This window comes from Gorilla gorilla, chromosome 19 (assembly GCF_029281585.2).
Source record: "Gorilla gorilla gorilla isolate KB3781 chromosome 19, NHGRI_mGorGor1-v2.1_pri, whole genome shotgun sequence".
NCBI classification, from domain to species: domain Eukaryota; kingdom Metazoa; phylum Chordata; class Mammalia; order Primates; family Hominidae; genus Gorilla; species Gorilla gorilla.
The window spans coordinates 30,737,325-30,757,909 of record NC_073243.2 but is presented as its reverse complement, the minus strand read 5'-3'; the positions used below and the strand labels follow the sequence as shown (position 1 = coordinate 30,757,909).

Genomic DNA, 20,585 nt, shown 5'->3' with positions numbered 1-20,585 from the left:
TCCAATATATTCTTTTGAAAACCTGCCGATAAAAGAGAAAATATTCAACATTTGTGTTGCCTTTCTCATAAACTGCAAGGAAATCAAACAGTTGATGAGAAGTGTCTCCTTTAGAGGTGTTCCAAATAAAAAATGAAAAAGAAATGATAGCTTGAGAATATTACCAATCTGCAACTGTTAATTAAATAGTGTTTCTAGTCAATAAATCATTAATAGCTGCTAACACCGCAAAAGGAGAGACAGCCCTGTATTCTGTACCTCCAAATATTTACACCGTCATTTATGGAAAGCAAACCTAGAGCTGATCAAGGCTCTAGATATGACAGCTGCTTTATAGGGGGCAGAGGCGCTTGCTAAAGGACACTATGAAGATGTAATCAGTTCAGTCCAGACCATGGGAAACTCAGTTCCTTCTGCAGATAAGGACACATTATTGGAGAGGGAGTGGCAAACTGTACAGGCAAAGAGACTTAAGAAGTTTATAGACCAATTTGCATCGAAGTTTGGTTTGTCAAGACCTCTCGTGGCCTTTGTGTTCCTCAGAGCATCCTCTGTGCTTTGGCTTCTGAGGCCAATTGCCTGTTCGTTTCCTACCTCCTTTTGCATTCCTGAGAGATAATTGGATTGGCCCAGGTCCTCTTTTTTGTTCTAGGCTGTAGGTCAGAGGTCAGCCGGTGGACTACCTGGTTTGATCATATGTCCTCCTTTGACTTACTCAGCTGGAGGTAAAGGGCCAAGGGGACCTCATGAGGAAGGGGTGATGTGTGCAGCTGCTCAACACCCTGAAAGGCAATTTGGGGACCAAGAGGGAGAGTTAATAAACTGACCTAACGCATTGAGTTTTTTCTGTGTTTTTTTTTTTCATATAAAACTTGAGCGTGGAGGCCAAAGGGATACACCTGAGTCCATTTGGCCAGTTATTTGGGGTTCTGGGGCAAAAGGAAGAGCAGCCAATGTAAGTTGGGTAGGGGTGGGGGCTCTGGGCAGGCTCACCATGGATTTCAGGGGGATTCTCAGGCGGGGAGAGCTGCCTCGTGGCCCCTTCTTAGTGGTGTACGTTCTAGAATTTGCACTTTGATTTTTCTACTTATGAATTGTGTATCCGTGGGCAACTTACTGAACTGTGTGCCTCAGTTTCATCACTTTGTAAAATGGGGATTAGAGTAGTGGAAACTGCCCTGAAGGTATTCCTGGGAGTTTTGAGCCCAGAATAAGCTAGTGTGTGAAGAGTTGAGAGCAGTACCTGGCATGGGGTGTGTGCACGGGTGACCTGGAGCCAACTCTGGAACCCCAGCTTTTTAATTCATTCTGCCTTGAATGAAGGGGCTGGCTGCACTTAGTACCTGCCTGTGGGGAGGTTACCAGGCAGCCCAGTGCTGAGGCCAGCAAGATACACTGAGGGACCCCAGAAGCACTGAGGTCAAGTCCCTGAGTCCCATGGGGAATCTCTGGGTTGGTCAGCACTGGGGTCACATTGCATGTTTGCTCAGCTTGCCCCTTCTCAGTGCCAGTAGAAGCCCATGGTGAGCCCAGATACAGGGTCTGCTGACTCACGGGGAATTTGCTGCCCACAGAGGAGGGAGAAATGCACCTCCCCAAAGCCAACAATCAAAGGCCAGGCAAGCCCTGTGGGAGGAAAATAACTTGGGCTACAGATTTTCTTTTCTGGGCTTGGAGTCTTGCCATGGACAACACAGAAACAGACATGATTAGCATCATGGCTTCCGGAAACACTGTGAGTGCACACTAGCAGGTGGTGGGCTGATGTCACTCTCAAATGGCTTTCTCGAGTCCGAGGGTCTGGCTCCCTGCTGGGCCCTGGCCCATTGCACATCAGCGCTAGGTATAAGCAGCTCAGAGAGTCACTTCAAGCTGCAGAAGACTTCTGGGGTGAGTCTTTGGAGGTTCTTGTGGAACCACAGGGGAGGTCCCCTGCTCATCCGCTACACTTCAGACCTGGCCTGTGCACTCAAAGATGTCCACTGTCTTCCCCAGACTTGCTGGGAGAGAGAGCAGAACCTTGTCAAACTGGCCCACCCCAACTCCCCCCCATCCCCCTCACCTGTGCATTTCCCATAGCATTTCCAGATGCCCAGGCTGTCCCGCACCTCCGTGACTTTGCTCAGATCCTTCCCTTGTCTAGAACTTGTTTGAAGAACTGAATGGAGATACTCAGGGCTCAGGGACACTGAGCCACAAAATAGGGGCCCATGGAAAGGTTGAAGGCATGGCTCCGCTGACACGGGAGCTCCAGAGCGAGAATGAATTCAGAGAGTTTAGGGCTGGAGTTGAAGAGGAACTAGAGCCTGGAGAGAGGGGAGGATAGAGAAAGGCTTTTTGAGAACCGCAGCAATGAGGGCTCTGCCTGAGGCTCTAGGTACTGACTCGTGGGCAGTGAGGAGAGGTAGATTTTTGTTGGGGATCCACTTGATGTATGTTTTCTTACAACTAAATGATAAAACTGAGGCTGAAACACAGGTGTTTTCTGCCTGGCCTTTTTCTAGAATGCACCTCTCTCTGAAGATTATAGAGAACTATGAAGAAAAGGAGATCATGGGAAATATATGATTGAGTCAGTATGATTTGGAGGAAGCTCAAGTGCTTGCTGTGGTTGCAGAGAAGTGAGAGGACTTTACATTCCTGGCTGGACAGGTTGAGCTCTGGGATTAGAGAGGTGGTGGGGGAGTGGAGAGGAACAGAAGGAACAGACACAGGGAGAGACATTGCAAAGGATTGTCAACAGGGCATGATGATAACACAGGGAGAGCAAGTCCAGCCTGTCTCCTGGGTGCTGCCCCGAGTTGATGACTGCAGTTAAACTGCCAGACTTTACAGCCTGCTCTGCACTGTGTCCTCCTGGCATCTTGGGGACTTTTTCACGGTTGGGGCCACAGGGGAGGTTAGAAGCTGCTCACTCTCTCCATTGCCAAGCACGGGCCGGTCAATGGAGTTGGGGAGGAGGAGGCTAATTCTCAACAGCCTGTTAGTGACAGCCATTCTCTCTCCAGCTTATCTAAAGAGGATTTTATTTCAGAAGAAGGCTGAGAGCTTGTTAGAAAGGCAAGTTCTTGGGTCCCACCCCACATATACTGAATCAGAGACCCTGGGAGTGGGACCCAGCAATCTGTCTTAATAGACCTTCTAGGAGATTCTGGCGCTAAGGAAAGAGACCACAGGTCTTGTCTATCTCTGTAGTTGGCCGCGTCTGGGCCAGAGTAACTGCTTGTTGAAATGATCAGAGATTTCAAATGAGGTCATGCATGTTGGGGTGTGTGTGTGTGCATGTGTGTGTGTTGTGTATCTTTATGTGTGTGTGTGTTTGGTCTAGGGTCCAGCACATAGTAGGTGTTCACTCTTGGGGGTGGGAATAATCACTCTAATGTCCGTGTTTGAGGACTGCATTGCTGGTGACCGCTGAGCCTGCAGAGGAGGAAGAGAGCAGGGCAGAAGATTCAGGAGGGGGTGCATGGCAACTTCTGATGTCACAGTGCCCCTTTCACTCCTGACTTCTGGCTCGTGGGTCACTTTGGGGCAGGGGCAAGAGGATGGTTAGCTGCAGCAAAGAGAGAGCCAAAGAGAAATGGGATTGAGAGCACAGGGGACAGCTGGAGACAAAATATAAACCCCAGGCAGGGGAACAGCCAAGATAGTGAAGGAAAGATGGGGAATCACAGAAACTTCTCAGGTAACAGTCTGGGCCAGAACACTGGGTGTCCCCAGAGAGGGAAGTCGAGGGTGAAAGTGAAAAGGCTCACACCCAACTTCCAGGAGAAGGTCAGGTCCTTTATCAAAGAATAATCCTGCCGTTAAAGGGTCCCCAGAGTCCCCAGCATTACTTCCCTTAAGTGGATCCCAATCCTGGTCACCCAATCCCCTCAGGACTTTGTAAAACGTACTGATGCCCAACCCTTGCCAACAAGTTCATCCCATTCCTAGGATTCTGATTTACTTTGTCTGCAGAGGGCTCGAGCTCAGGTATGTCTATAATGACAGCCAGGCGATTCTATTGTACACTCAGGGCTGACCACTCTACTTAAACAAAACACACACACACACAAAATATACCCCCGTTCCCCCCCATCCCCTGGGGGTGATGGGTTGGGGACGAAGTTGATGATGTTCGCACAGATGCATTACCTCTCCACAGAGCTCAGGACCAAAGGAATGTTTAGCCAGAACTGGTAAATACCTTTAAAAAATTATTAAGCACCTATAGAAACCTATAGGGACAAAGGTGACTAAGAGGATTTTTACAAAGCAATAATAATCAAGTCACTTATTTAAAAATAATTAATCATGCTTGTAATCCCACCACTTAAGGAGGCTGAGGCAGGAGGATTGTTTGAGGCCGAGAACTCAAGACCAGCCTAGGCAACATAGCAAGACCCCATTTCTACAAAAATAAAAATAAAAATAAATTAGCTGGGCATTGGTGTGCACCTGTAGTCCCAGCTACTCTGGAGGCTGAGGCAGGAGGGCCCCTTGAGTCCAGGTGTGTGTCTGTATTGAGTGTGTGTCTGTGTGAGCCCAGGAGTTTGAGGCTGCAGTGAGCCATGATCGTGCCACTGCACTCCAGCCTGGGTATCAGTGAGACCGTCTCTGTAAAAGTAAAAATTAAAAAAAGTAATTTAGAACAAGGAATAAAAGACACCAGTGAATGAAACAAAAAATTAGTAAGAAACCTTACGATCCATGAATGCACCTTGGTGTAGATAGGGGTGGGGAGAAGAGAACAGAAGAGACTCATTTCTGCAGATGAGGCAGCCCTTCTCTTCTCCCCATCTGGGTGGAAGCTGGCCCAGCGCCCAGGCTCCCACCCCAGGCAGTATTTCTGGAGGCCTGAGCCCGAAGCCCACTGTTTGTGCTGGAAGCTCTTGCTTTACACTTGTTTGAGCTACATTGAGTCGGTATGAGAGAGGCAGATAGGTGACGCAGGTTAAGAACATGGGCAGCCGAGTCCCTGGGTTCAAATCCAGACTCTGTCACTTGTCAGTTCACCCACTGGCCTGGGTCAGGGAGCTGACCTGGGTCCCAGGTCGCAGGCTTCCTCCAGGCTTCCTGGTAGGCTCTGCCCTCCCTCCCCCTCCCTTTCCCTTCCTCTCCCTCCCTTTCTCTCCCTCCTTCAGGGATGTCTTCTAAGTGCTTACCACTTGTGCAGGGCACAAAGAGGGTTTCCCCACCAGCTGTAGAATGCTCAGGCCCTGTAACAACTGGATCTGCCCCCAGGTGCAGCAACTCTAGGATCCTCTGTTGCTCTCCTGCTGCTACCACCCTCAGGGGTCTGGAGTCCTCACGCTGCGCGCTGCCTGTCCTCCCCACGGTGGATGGCCAGGCTCCCTCCCCCTCTTCCCTGACCACAGCAAGAACCCCTTGGCTGCCATATTGGAAGGCGTTAGCATGAGTGTCTGTGCATGTGTAGGCGTATGTGTCTCCGTGTTTGTGATATGACTGTGTGTGTGTTTTGTGTGTTGTGTGTATCTTTGTGCGTGTGTGTCTGTGTGTTGTATGAATGTCTTGGTGTGTATCTCTGTGCTGGTGTATGTGTGTCTGTGTGTTGGTGTGTGTGTATGTACCTAAGTGTCTTTGTTATGTGTGTTTGTGTTGGTGTGTCTGGTGTTGGTGTGGGTCTGTGTTGTGCGTGTCTGTGTTTGTATGTCCGGTGTTGATGTGTATCTGTGTTATGTGTGTCTGTGTGTTGGTGTGTCTGGTGCTGGTGTATGTCTGTGTTGGTGTGTGTTTGTGTGTGTTGGTGTGTGTTTGTGTTATGTGTGTCTGTGTTGGTGTGTCTGGTGTTGGTGTGTGTTTGTGTTGGTGTGTGTCTGTTGTGTGTGTTGGTGTGTCTGTGTTGTGTGTGTGTGTTGGTGTGTGTCTGTTGGTGTGTCTGTGTGTTGGTGTGTGTCTGTTGTGTGTCTGTGTGTTGGTGTGTGTCTGTTGTGTGTCTGTGTGTTGGTGTGTGTGTGTTGGTGTGTCTGTGTTGTGTGTATCTGTGTGTTGGTGTGTCTGTGTGTTGGTGTGTGTCTGTGTTGTGTGTGTCTGTATTGGTGTGTGTCTGTGTTGGTGTGTGTCTGTGTTATGTGTGTCTGTGTGTTGGTGTGTGTCTGTGTTGTGTGTGTCTGTATTGCGTGTGTCTGTGTGTTGGTGTGTCTGTTGGTGTGTGTGTCTGTGCGTTGGTGTGTGTGTGTGTTGCACCCACTTGCACTTTCTTGAACCCTGCTTGATGTCTGTGCCTCTGTTCCCGTATCCCTGCTGGTTCCTTTCTGTGCTGGCTGTCAGCAGAGCTGCGAGTGTGGATGCCAGGCTGGAGTGAGCGAAAGAGCAACCGCTGGTATGGGCCATTCGCTGGGGGATTTTGGCAGAGAAAAGGAGCAAAATACAAGTAACGGAAGCTTGGGGGTCAATGGAAGAATTGTTTAGAGGAGGGGAGACTTGGCAAGGTTTGAAAGCAGAAGGGGAAGGGTGCATAAGGAGGGACATTTGGAAAAGTGCTGGAGAGGGGAGCAGAGGGAAACTGCCAGGGAGGTGCACCAGCAGGGATTGGGGTGAGGGCACAGGAAAGGACACAGAAACCCCACCCCAGGACTTGTTACCCAGCTCTCAGATTGCTAATGCCCAGCATCTAGTGCTGCCTCTCGGGAATCAGCTCCAACTAGCAAGGGGTGGGAAGGGAAGAAGCGAGCTCGGAAAAGGCAGCCGCTGCTGCAGTGAGGGTGATATGTAATGCTCATGGACCCGTGCTAATCATTTCCTCCTTTGACTTGTGCCAGGGGCCAAGCCTAGGGCAGGTGCTGGTCTCTGCCTTTGACGGGCTTAAGGTCTATTTGGAGTATGGATGCATCAGCTCTCAAACCTGAAGGCTTGCCTGGCGTAGGGGTCTCCACCTCTACCCATTGGCATCTCCATCCCCGTCCCTGGCCCTATCCCCAAGCTCAGTGACACATCACCAGAGAAAAACGCGGCCAGAGAGGTTAATAAGTTACCCAAGGTCACACAGTTGGTCAGAAGCAAGACTCGAACCTAGCACTGCCTGATGCCAACATTCAAGGTCTGCCCCTCCATGCCGTACTCCTAGAGGGCATTGGGTTCCTGGTCCCCGTGCTCTGTCTGACTTCTGACTCTGTTACTTGCTTGACCTTTGAATATCACTTTGCCGGCTCCTCTGCCCGCCTGACTTGGACCCTTGCTGATTTCACCCAGCTTGTTAGTCTCAGCTCAGACTTCCCCACCAGCTACTGATCCCTGGCCAGACCCCAGCCTTGTATCTTCCCTAGGACCTTCTGGGGCTCCCTCAGACCCCATTTCCTCAGGCCACCCACATATCTGATGACAGACAGGCAGGCGGGAGGATGCTCAGAAGACGGTGTTAAGGAGGAGATACTTTAGGTTGGAATCAGCTAGCATAGCCTCTGACACATGGCACGGTGGAGAGTGGAGAGCCCACCGCAGAGAGGGCAGCTGGGAGCAGCTTCATGGCTCACAGAGGGTGGAGCTGCACAGAATGTGCCGGGAAAGTCAACGAGGAAAATTTGGCCAAGTTAACAGTGAGTGCCTAGCTGAAACCGGACACCAAGAATTTGTAGCAGGTCAGGCCTGCTGCCTGGGAAATAGTTGGCCTACTTTGCTTTTCAGTTTTCGTCGTTTATTTCTAAAATAAATGTTTATTTTACCTTTGTATTTAAGGTTTTTAGGAACATGGGAAAGAATGATTTTGTTCTGGTTTTAGACACTTACTTTTGGCCTTAGAGAGACACGAGCCAACTTGCTAATTACAGCCTAAAAGTCAGTGTTTGATGGTGGAGTCTTTCTTTGATAGGTGCAGCTGCCTGGTGGCACATCTCCAGGCTTTGCGTTCTCCACCCCGGCCCAGTGATCCAAAATTTCAGCCCCACTCATAAAAACCCTAGCCCTCCCCTACCCAGTTCCCCATTGTTTCCCAACACGCCTGATCTTCTCTCCTTACCCTGAATCCAGGGCTCTTGACTGATGCTGAAGAGAATGGCACACTCACACCCACACACGCATGCATAGCCCTGCAGTCATCTCGACAATCTTCATTTCCCTCCTTCTAGCAGTTTTTGTTCCATTCCTGTCCACCTCCTCCCACCCCCATCTCCTGCTCAACTATCTTAATATCTTTATTTTTAAAAAAACAAATTTGAAATATGAAGTGCTCAAAGCGAGGCATACAGCTTACATCTTGGTGATGTGTCTAAAGTGAACACTCAGTAACAGTCACCCATGACAAGAAATGCAACACTGCTAGCTTCTAGAAACCTCCCTCCTTCCTTCTCCCATCGATAACCCCTTTCTCTAATCCTCAGAGGTCACTACTCTCCTGAATTTATGGAGGTCACACACTTGCTTTACACTAAATGTATTTCTAAACCCTATATTTTGCCTGTTTTTGAACTTTATGTAAATCGACTCATGTTTACTCTTTCATGCCTGGCTTCTTTCACTCAGCATTATGTTTGTGTGATTCATTCATGTGGCTGCAATAGGTGTAGCCTGTTCCTTTTCATTGCTGTATAGTATTCTACTGAATGAATGCCCATATATATGGGCAGTTCTGTCTGCAGTGTCCAGCTAAGGAACCCTCTGTTTCCCCATAGGACCCAGCCCCAAAGTAGGGTCCCTTCATGGTTTGACTTCTACTTTTCTTTAGAATCTTTTCTTTTCTTTTTTTTTTTTTTGAGATGGAGTCTCACTCTGTTGCCCAGGCTGGAGTGCAGTGGCGTGATCTCGGCTCACTGCAAGCTCTGCCTCCTGGGTTAACGCCATTCTCCTGACTCAGCCTCCCGAGTAGCTGGGACTACAGGTGCCCGCCACCACGGCTGGCTAATTTTTTGTATTTTCAGTAGAGACTGGGTTTCACCGTGTTAGCCAGGATGGTCTTGATCTCCTGACCTCGTGATCCACCTGCCTCGGCCTCCCAAAGTGCTGGGATTACAGGCGTGAGCCACAACGCCCAGCCTAGAATCTTTTCTTGCTAGAGACCTCTCCCCTGACCCTTGAGCACCCTCTGTATTGGCCATTTCTGCAGTTCCCTAAGTGTGCTGTGCTCACCTGGCTTTTATGCAGCCTGGCCTCCTGCTACTAATTTTTTAAGGGACTCGAATCTGCTGTTTACTTCAGTCTCACCTTCGGCCAGTCTTTGTTTTATGCTTTATGCTTCAGCAATATTGAAATATATTTTAATTTTTAAGACTACATACTACTTTGTCCTTTTCCTCAAGTTTTTTCTGTTTTTCATCCCTTATTTGTTTCAGTAATGCCTACTTATTATTCAAAATGAAACCTAGGTTCCAGCTCCTCCAAGAAGTACCTACTGATACCTTTTATCTGTAGCCTATATTTATATATAGCCTATATTCCTGTCAAAGCAAATGGCGCACAGCATTGCACTGAGCCATACTGATGGTGATCTGTGGCAAGAAAATGGTCCAATCTGGTGGTTCTCAAAATGTGGTCCCTAGATGACACTGGTCTTCACCTGGAGACCTGTTAGAGATGCAGATTCCTGGTGCTTACTCCAGGTCTTACTCCAGAATTAGAAACTCTGGGCATGAGACCCAGGAGTCTGTGCTTTAAAAGGCTCTCTAGGTGATACTGGTACTAAGGAAGCAGACCACTGGTCTCATCCATCACTGTAACTGGCAGGTCTGGTCCAGAATAAATGTTGAAATAAAATAAACTCAAGTCATCTACCCCAGGAAGTCTTCCCAGCATTCCTAGGCTGGGTGAGGAATCACTCCTGTCCTTGTGGCAGCCCGCATGCTGTAGTGGAACTGCAGAGGCCGACTTCCTTAAGGGCAGGGATTCTGCTGCCTTCGCCTTGCTATCCCTATGCCTGGCACAGAGCTCCGTATTATAGTTTTAGGTCCTGGGATATACATGACAGAAAAGACAGAACAGTTCCTTCCTTTCATGGAATTCAAGTTCTAAGAGGGCAGGCAGAAAATAAATCATAAACAAACAAATGTAAAATAATTTCAGATAGCAATAAGTGCTGTCGGGGAAACAGAACAAGGTGATGTGATAGATTTGGATTGAGTGGCTAGTTTAGAGTAGGAAGTTAGAAAAAGCCTTTCTGAGAAGGCAACATTGAGCTAAGATTTAAATGATCAAACACCAGCTATGTAAAAATCTGTGAAAGTCAATCTGGAGGGAGGGAATGGTTGGAGTTTGGTGAGTTTGAGGACTGACAGGAGGACACTGTGGCTGGAGGGTGGTTGGCGGTGGGGAAGGCGGGGGAGGGAGGGAGAGAGACAGAAACAGAGAGATCTAAGAGGTGGACAGAGGCAGCCATGGAAGGAATTTGGATTTCATCCCAAGGGCTCTGAGGAAACCCTTGGAAAGGGATGTTTGTGTTGGGGAGTGGTGTGTACTGGTGCAGGTTTTAGAAAGATCACTCTGGCTGCTGTGTGGATAAAACAAATTACACAGGGGGCAAGTGTGGGAGCAGGGAGACCAGTTTGGAGGCTGTGGGGGCAACCAGGCGGATATGGGGGCAGCACTGGGGCAACATGTTTGATCACGTGGAATTCTGCTTCCACTGTATTGGACGTATGGCTTTCAGGAAGTCACTGAACATTTATATGCCTCAATTTTACCCTGTGTAAGAGGGAATAATCCAGCACTTAATGCACAGGTTTGCTGGGAAGGCTCAATGAGTTAATAAGTATAAAACATAAACACCTATAGTGTGAGTTATTTTTATATTATTATTATTAGCAGCAGTAGTAGTTGTCATAACTGTAGAATAAAGAGAATGAAGGATTTAAGACAATTACAGGTTGAGTTGACATGATTTGATAATAAATTGGATTTTGAAGATGAGGGGAAGAGGAAAAGAAGATTCCTAGTTTTTTGGCAACAGGTTCATTAGGGGTGCTGGTTAACAAACTGGAGGAAGGCCAGTGGGGAAGCAGGTTTTGAATGTGGTGGGAGAGAGAGGTGTCAGGAGCTGTTTGAATGAGGTAGGTTGAGGTACCTGTAAAATATCTTTGAGGAGATGTCTGGCAGGGATTGGATATAAGAGCGTGCAGTTCAGGGAAGAGCCCATGGCTAGAAACACATTTTTGGGAGTTGGGGCACTGTGATGAGTTTGCAGATGAAGACGTGAAGGGTGCCTGGGACAGGGGCTCCCTCACCCTAAGTGGAGCAGAGGAGCAGGGGCCAGCATGGGGCCTGAGAAGAAAGGCCTATGAGGTGCTGGGACTCAGGAGAAAGGGGCCTGCTGGCTCCCTTGCCAACAGGTCAGATGAGATAAGCAGAAGAGGCAAAGGAGATCATTCCGTTTGGCAGCATGGAAGTCATCTGCTGAGTGAATGAATGGAATTCTACCTCATTGGTTGATGCATCTCTTTAGAAATGAACTCAATAGAGGCTGGGCACAGTGGCTCACGCCTGTAATCCCAGCACTTTGGGAGGCCGAGGTGGGCGGATCACAAGGTCAGGAGATCGAGACCATCCTGGCTAACACAGTGAAACCCTGTCTCTACTAAAAATACAAAAAAAAATAGCCAGGCGTGGTGGTGGGTGCCTGTTGTCCCAGCTACTCAGGAGGCTGAGGCAGGAGAATGGCGTGAATCCGGGAGGCGGAGCTTGTAGGAAGCTGAGATCGCGCCACTGCACTCCAGCCTGGGTGACAGAGCGAGACTCTGTCTCACAAAAAAAAAAAAAAAGAAATCAACTCAATAGAGAAGCCTGGCTGTATACGTTCCTTGACACCTATCAAGAGTGAGAGAACAGTGCGGGGAGGGGCCTGAAGACAACAGTGCAAATGGCCTTCTCAGAGCCACCTTCAGAAAGGATGGCAGAGCCCCTGTTGGGGTGGGTGCTACAAGTCAAAAGAAGCCCCATTTGTCTTGTTGTTCATGAGTGGAGGGGAGGTTCCTGCCTCTTCTGCAAAAAAAGTTTTAGAAATCACCATGAAACAGTGGCCAAACTGAGGTAGAAAAAGTGTTCCTGAAACTGGAACCAAAAATTTCCAAATGACAGCACAGTTTGGCATAGCTGTTCTGAGTCTAGGAGCATAGGAGCCCTCATGCCATTTCTGTGACCTCCCCAAGGCAAATCATGAAACTTGCAGATTTTCTTTATTACCAAGTGAGGCAGTGACAGACCTACTCAATGGTCCTTAAATTTTCATGAGCAACAGAATCCCCACGAAGGCTTGTGAAAATAGATTGCTGGGCCCAGCCTGCAGAGCTTCTAGTTCAGTAGGCTAAGGTGGGATCCAATAAATTGCATTTCCAACAAACTCCCTGGTGTTGTTGCTGCTGGTGATGGTGATCCCAGAACCACCCCTTGACAGCCTCTGTCTGGATTATACAGGCTCCCCCACAGCAGGGACAGTATCCCTTCTGCTCACCTGGCTCAGTAGGAGGCCCTCAATAATTCAGATTAAATGAGTGGATTAATAAGCCTTCGGTGGTGTATCCCTCAGGGTTCAGGAATGGGTGAACGCCGTGGCTGTCACGGGGAGACAGGAGTGAAGGCCAGGATGAGACAGACTGTCATGCTGGACATTTAGCGGTTTGTTTCTTGGGCCTCTTCACAATGACCCGACTTGCCTCTGCTGCCGCCCAGCAGCCCCGCTACTGAGTAGGACTCTACTCAGAGCTTCTGGTGGCCAAGTGGTCTTTGGACTCTCTTCATTCTTCTCCTTGAACGTTCCTAATGTGAAGGTTCCCCCCTCCACTCTGACTGTGAGAAATCTTCCAACAATTCGGTTCAGGCCTGCATCTTCGTGAATGGAATTTAGGTGGAATTTTAGGCAGAGGGACACAGTGACACAAAGGTGACACAGTGACACAGAAGTGATTTAAGGGGCAGTGTCTTTCCAAGATTCCTTGTAGACCCCTGGGTGAAGTAAGTCCTTCCTCTCCACCCTCCAGAGCCAGAGGAAACAGGGTGGGACCCTGGCATATGGCTATTGAGAGATGGAATTCGTTAAGTCCCAGTAAAAGTGAAATGAATGTCGGTGGCCACATCCCATGCAGCACACACATCTTTTGGTTAGAAGGACTGTACCCTTGCCCTGCACACAGAGCCTTCTTTCTTCCTCAAGGAAAAGTGACTCTTTCACGGCCTGCTGGGAGGCAAAGGAAATGGAAAAGTCTCACAGCGTCCTGAGCCCCTCTCTGTTTCCTTCGGGCTTTCACAAGTTCAGCGGCCTTTGCACACAAGCTGGGTCCTGTCGGGGAACAGAGGGTTCTTTAGCTGGAGGCTGTGGACAACACTGCCCATGTTTCCCTGGGAGAGGAGAAGCCCCGTGCACTGACCTCCTAGCCTCATCCCTGTCTTGGCAGCCTGTGGAGCATGTGGAGCCCCTCCTGGCCCTCCCTGTCTGTGGCCCCAAAAGCAAAGCAGCTCAGGGGGGCTTTTTTGAGAAGCTGCTGAGCTCAGACCCTGCTGGCTCCACATTCCTGGATGATGAGGGAGGGATTCCAGTGTTTACTTTGAACAATGTTTTCCTGTGTCTGAATCGACTGGGTGTTAAATTCTTCCAGATTTCTGGCTCCACGTTGCAGCTCCAACGGGACAGAAACAGGTTTACGGCAGTTGGCAAGAGAATGAAAGCAGGGCCCATCTGGGCACCTTCTGCGTCTAGAATTTCCACTCTGTGGTTGGAAAGGCTGTTTAGCGCCCGCTCTGTGGGCTCCATGCCCAGGCAGGGTTTGTTGTGGTCTCAATTCACAGAGCTCTGCACTTGTGCCTTTCACATTTCCCACCCTAGAGGGCAAAAGTTAGCTTTTCTCTTTTGAAAATGCATCCGGGAATGAGAACAAGCCGAGTTTTTGGAAGGTCAGGGCTTGCAGTGTTTTCTTGGTGAGTACAAACCCAGAAGTCGGGCTCATAAGGAATTCATTTGGTGGGACGTTAGGAAACTTCAGTGCATTCCATTTCCTGGGGACTGCTGTGCCAAGAGGTTTCAGAGACATGCAGGAGGTTCGAGCTGGAAGGGAGACAGGGTGCAGCAGACCTCAATCCTCATTTTTACCCAGGAGGAAACCGAGGTACAGAGGCAAAGTAGCGCGAGGGCTGAGATGTTGGACTGGAAGGGCTCGTCGCTAGTGCATCTGGTTCGATCTCTTGGTGCTGAGCAGTGGGTAATCCCATCTCTGACCACACAACCTTGCAGAGGTTTAGGAAACATTCTCCTCTTTATTAAATGTTGGTAAATCAATGGCTTTAACAATGCAGAGAGCTTCAGAAAACAAACAGGATCGATTGCGAATTAAAGGCACTCTTTGGGTCCACCATGCACAATAGTTTCTGCGTTCTTGTGTTCTGGGTTGGTGAGCAATTCAGGGAAAACTCCCATAGGACCCCATGATGACCGGGGCTCCACAGAGTCTTTGGTGGGGCGCCAGTCTCTAGGCAGGCAGCTGTCAGCCTCTGAATCAGAACAGCCCAAATCCAAGTCAGGCATGTGACGGATGATGGCCTTAAAACTTACTCCATTCTAGACCCCATGCTGTTGGATTCTGGAAACCTACTCCTGAGCCCTGTGTGTGTGTGTGTGTGTGTGTGTGTGTGTGTGTAAAGGAAGATTAGCGGCAATCTTCCTGGCTTCAGTGCCTAGGTGGAGTCCAAACAGTGTTTATGTAGTAGGGTTGAATAAAATAGTCCTATGACAGAACCTGACGTTTTGATCTGGCTACTTTCGCAAAGTCATTTTGGTGCCAAGAACATTTTTACTTAGTTTTCAAAAGAAACCATGAAAATGTCAGATCTCTATACCTCTCCAGTAATGTGTAAGGCAAGCACCGTAACTCCATCTCTGAGCCTTCCCCCCATATCTTGCCCTACATCCATACCCCACCTGCAACCTCTCTGGTCATATTAGTATATCCACTGTGTCAAAATGACCTTGTCAAAATCTGCTTTGTTGGAAGGGCAGCTTCATTTTTGTAGTATGTTATAGGCCTAAATTCTTTACTTACATAGGTTCCCTTACTTTAGTAGAAATGGTGTCCTCTGGAGATGGAATGGGGAAGAAGGAATTATGCAGTGAAATTTCTCCCACTGCTGCCAGAGTAGAAGTCCTTCTCTGTCTCAGTTTTGTGGGTGAGATTTTTCCTTGATAGGTCTGGTAGGGGCTTTTTATTGGTTATCCCTTGGTGGGTAACAAAGCACTCCAAAAGTTAGTTGCTTTAAACAAATATTTGTTATCTCAGTTTCTGTGGGCCAGGAACCTGGGTATGCCTTAGCTGTCTGCCTGTGTCTCAGAGTCTCTCCATGAGGCTACAGTCATGATTTTGGCCGAGGATGTGGTCTCATCTGAAGGCTCAACAGGAGGAGAATCCACTTCCAAATTCACTCCCATGGATATTGGCAAGATTAAGCTCCTCACAGGCTGTTGAACTAAAAACCCTAGTTTCTTGCTGCCTCTTGGCTGGAAAACTCCCTTAGTTCCTTGCCACATGGGCCTCTCCATAGGGCAGTTTGTAACATGGCAGCTGGCTTCCCTTAAGATGAACGAGAAAGAGAGTGTAAGAGAGTGCTCAAGATGGAAGCCAACTTTTTTTGTGACCTAATCTCAGAAGTGACATTCCATCACTTAGACCATATTCTGTTTATTAGAAGTGAGTCATTAGATGCAGTTCATACTCAGGGGAGGGGATTTCACAAGGATGTGAATACCAAGAGGTGAGATTATTGGAAGCCATCTTGCAGCCTGCCTAGGATAGGCCTTATGGGCCCAATTGCCATTCATCCTATGGGCTCTGTCACCTTTGCAGTTCTGTTAAGACGTGAGTTGTGAGGGGCAGAGGAAAACGATTTCCATGTTTACCCTTACTCCTCTTGGGAGGTAGATAGCTTTGTTGGCATAGCATCTAGAGACTTCTCAGGGGCAAAAAATTCTGAGTTTCTAAGCTATTAATTGTTACATTTACCCTCCACTCTCCCATCCCATCCCAGCTCCACTCCAAGGAAAGCAGATGAGCCCAAGACAGCATCCACACTTGTTTTCCCTTTCTCTGTGGTCCCTGTCATTCTCTGAACAACGTGACACTTTTGTTCTCTCTAGAGTTCATCTAGTCCTCACGTTGGATGCCATTGTTATCTAGTTTTCTTGTTTCCAGAATGAACCCCCAGTCATAAATCATAGAATAGAATGTATACCAATAGTTCAGGGTTCTTGGTGTTTACCAGAAAAGCTAACGGTTACAAAGCTCCTTATGGATCATGGAATACTTTTACTTACATCAATTGGATCATCATAACATACTATGGGGCAGGATGTTTCCCACCTTGGGGATGAGGAAACTGAGGTTCAGAAAGACTAAGGAACTTGCTCAAGATGGGACATACCGAGATGAAGCTGGGTTTCAACGTGAGTTCTCCTACCTCTGAATTCTGTGCTCTACACTACAGCCCCTTGATGCTGTTTGCAGATCTAAGTCTCCAGATTACTTCCAGTTGGAATCTGGCGAGACTTCTTGGCTCAGTTTTGCTCCTTAAGTCATTCTAGACCAGGGCTGCAATGATCTGAGAAGAGAAATAGAACTCAGCTGGGACAAGGGATGTCAAAGCTGGGGTGAGGGAGAGCAGACATGGCTGGTGACTTAGGGAGTTACACAGGAGTGTGCCTGTATGTGTATGCATGTGCCTGTGTGTGTACACATTCATGCAAGCATGTGTGTGTGGCTCGTAGACTCTTTCTCATGCTAGTGACTATACGGATGTTCTGCTCAGGGCTGTGTATATATGTGCATCTGTGTGTATTGCTGCCTGTTGGCTGGAAACGTCCCTCGGTTAACATGTGTATGTATGTGGCTGCAAGTGGGCCTAGATGCCTGGGACCCACCTGGGCTGGGGGATGAGCTCTAGAGAGTGCCTTTTGGTGAGCAGATGGTATAAACAGGACTCTTGGGATGTGAAAAGTAGTGTGGCTGGGGAGGGATGGGTGAGATGTAGGGACAGCACTGTGGCAGCAGTTGTGTTGAAGGGTCCCCTGAGCATGTCTTCTGACCTCCTATGACTTCAGTCCCTTTCCTGATCTTCAACGTAGTGACTCAGTTTTGGCAAGATGTGTCTTGGTACTAATTTCTCCAGCCTGAACATTGGACTGCATTGTTTTGGCATTGCAGCAGACATTGCCATCCTGCATATTAATGATAACAGTCCAGCCAATAGGCTCTTACCATGTGCCTGTGCCCTGTGCCCTCTGCCCAGTGCTGTATATGAATTATCTCATGAAATCCTCATGGCACTCCAAGGATAGTTTCTCTTACTGCCTCTGTTTTACAGATAAGAACACGGAGGCTTCTGAATTTTAACTGTCTTGTTCCTTGTTCCTGGTCACGCAGCTAAGTCACTGACCTGTCTTGAACTCGCGCTCTGAATTCCATGCTACACTTTCCCCAAAACAATTGTTTAATAGCAGTTTTATTGTTTTGGGAACTTTGGTGAATTCTCCTATCAATTGCCGTCTTCAGATATTGAAATCCATACACAATAATATTGCAGAACCTCACTAGAACAGTAAAGAGAGGGTGGTTTTTCTGCAATGCTGCACGAGGGTGGTTTTTAAAGGCCAGGCCTTTGTTGGGGAGAGGATGCCACAGAACACGCTCCATGAAGGGCCCGTTCCCGGATTTTAAAAGTATTTGACACATCCCTCCACCATGCCAAGAAGACGCATGAAAACCCTTTTTGTTTAATTGGATTTCTGACTCAACAAAAACTTCTTTTGTCAGAACTTCAGGATTTCCTGGCATGTTACCCACACATATTTTCTATGTGGATAGTTATGTTTCATTGTATACTATTGGGGTATCTGTGCCTAGAAAGACTCATTTGAAATGAATAATTAAAGGTTTTTTCCCAATTTCAAGAGGCCTCTTTTGTGACTTCTGGGGAATGGACAATTGCTGTTTTAATTTTTAATTATAGGCAACAATTTTTTATGTATTTAAGTGTCAATTCTCCCTCCACCCCCAAATCATTCATCTTAGTTACATTATATTAAAATGTTGCCAGTTAACCTTCCTCATTCTGTGTTTCTCAGGAACCCAGTGAAATGAGCTGCACCAGGAACTTTAAGAGAGAGTTTTCAGCTGGGAGAAGAGAGGAAGGCAAGATATCAGAACAAGGTAAGCAAATCTGGCCTTGGGTTTTGACCAGAGTCTATCCTTCCAGTGGGCCAAGAGTTGCTTGGAATGTAAGGATTTCACTTCTGAGCCTTAAAAACACAATTTAAGGAGAGAGAGGGAGAGAGAGAGAGAGAGAGAGAGAAAGAGAAAGAGAGAGAGACACATCCCAACTAAATAACACATAATGGGATAGACGGCCTTGATAGATAAGGTTCAGATAAGATACTTGGGAGCAGAGAGGAGGGCCTGTCTATTCCATCTAGAGGCCTGGGCCAGCCTCTCAAAAGAAGTATCACTGGAGCAGTCCTGGAAGGGAAGGAGATATGAAGGGTGTATAGAGGAGGGGCCATGTGTGTGAATTTATAATCATTATGAGGGAGGCAACTCCATGCATTTGAAAGAGCAGCTAACATCCGTTAACAACATACAGAAGGTATCCCTGGAGCTATATTTGGCGGCGATGACACCTGGCCCTGGTAAAAGCACATATTGGACAAGGTGAGACTAGAAATGGAGTTTCGAAGGGAAAGCAGAGTAGAGCTTGAGTTAGAATTTGGTACATTTAGGTCCCATGGACTTTTTCATGTTAGACAAGGTTTCATTTCTTCTTTCAACAAAGTGCGAATCCTGGACTGTCACGGGTCCATGTGCTTGAATTCTTGCTCCTTAACAGGCACCTGCAATGTCGCATTCAATCTTCACAATAAACCTACTGGGACATGTATCATTCCCATTTTATGGATGGGGGAAAACTTTAAGGCTCAGAGAGAGATAGGGCAAGGGATTTGCCCACTTAAAAGCAGTAAAGAGCAGTGCTAGGATTTGAACCCAGGCCTTTCCCTTAATCGTATTTGTTTGTCATATTTTTCAGGATAACGTCCCACCTTTTGCCATTTTACCTTCTCTAGTAGTGGCTACTGCCAAGTGAGCCAGTCTGTGTTTTTCATTTGTGTCCCATACAAGTGTGCAGCTGCTGGATATTTGGATTTCCAGCGATCCCTGGAGATTCCAGAAGTTGCTTATGGCAATTGCAGTAACGTCCATTTATCTGATGATTTTGACCCAAGAGCCTGGGGACAGAGCAATGAATGTGATGGATGAGATCACCGCTGTCATGTGGCTTATAGTCTAGTTGGTTAAGAGAAAATAAATGAGTAAATCATAAGAAATGTCAGGCAGGGATAGTGTTAGACAGAGTATTAAAATAGGAGATGTGATAGTGACTGGTGGTGATGTTACATAGTCAGGGAAGGCTGAGGAGTTGACATTTAGGCTGAATCCTGACTTCTAAGCAGGAACAACCCATGTGAAGATCAGGGACACATGCATCCCAGGCAGAGGCGGTAGCTGGGGAAGGACCCTGAGGTGGGAACAAGCTTGATGTTTTTAAAGAAGAGAGGCAAGGCCAGTGTGGCCGGGCACAGTGGGTGATGTGGGGAGCTGCTCTGGCCAAGCCTTGGGGGGAGGCAGGGGCCAGATCAAAGAGGATTTGCAGGCCAACATAAGGAACTGGCATTGGCTTCTAAATGGAGGGGGAGCCATGGGAATGTTAGGCAGGGGGATGATTTAATCTGATAATGTTTAAAAATAATCACTCTGGGTCCTCTTTGGAGAAGGAGTTGTAGGGTATGTTAGTCCATTTTCATACTGCTATGAAGAAATACCCGAGACTGGGTAATTTATAAAGGAAAGAGGTTTAATGGATTCACAGTTCCACATGGCTGGGGAGGTCTCCACAATCATGGCGGAAGGTGAAGGGGAAGCAAAGCACGTCTTACATGGCAGCAGGCAAGACAGCATGTGCAGGGGAACTGCCCTTTATAAAACCATCAGATCTTGTAAGACTTATTCACTATCATAAGAACAGCACGGGAAAAACCCACCCCCATGATTCAGTTACCTCCCACCAGGTCCCTCCCACAACACGTGGGGATTATGGGAGCTACGATTCAAGATGAGATTTGGGTGGGGACATAGCCAAATCATATCATAGGGGAACAAGAGTGGAAGCAGGGAGACCAGTAGCAGGTGTTCAGTAGTTCAGTTAGTAGATGTTGATGTCTTAGAGGAGGCTGGTGATGTAGAGAAGTTAAATCATGCTGGGTTTGGGGAGGATAATGGGCTGGAGATATTGAATGAAGAAGAAAGAGATGTTAGATGTTTGAACTGGGCAATTTGATGAATGATGATGCCTCTTTCTGAGATGGAAGAGACCAGAGAGGAACATTTTATGGAATAAGGTCAAGAGTTTGTTTGAACCATGAAAAGTTTGAGAGGTTATTAGATACACAAATAAAGATGTAGTATATTGGCAGTTGGATATATGTATTTGGACTTTGGGAAAGAAGTCAGTCTAGTTAGATGTGGCAAATTGATGAGATGTAGAGCCACAAAACTGATTGCCATCACTTTGGGGATGTGTGGAGATAAAAAAAAAAAAAAAGAAGGGGACCAGAAATCCTCAATGGAGACAGAAGG

The 20,585-nt window shown here is 47.6% G+C and overlaps 1 protein-coding gene across 10 annotated transcripts in view; it reads left to right on the top strand.

Annotated features, from left to right (window-relative positions):
• Window positions 1-20,585, top strand: part of CDRT4 (CMT1A duplicated region transcript 4) — a 124,667-nt gene that overhangs the window by 90,163 nt on the left and 13,919 nt on the right. For 6 of the 10 annotated variants that reach the window (XM_063700641.1, XM_063700639.1, XM_063700640.1 and 3 more), the window contains one exon: window positions 18,023-18,107. In XM_063700641.1, the coding sequence (XP_063556711.1) occupies window positions 18,023-18,107 (85 nt within the window). Of the gene's footprint in view, window positions 1-3,472; window positions 3,686-3,705; window positions 3,775-4,147; window positions 4,182-18,022; window positions 18,108-20,585 lie in introns of those variants that run through there. The other 4 variants (XM_063700644.1, XM_019013529.4, XM_063700645.1 and 1 more) reach the window with 4 other exon arrangements.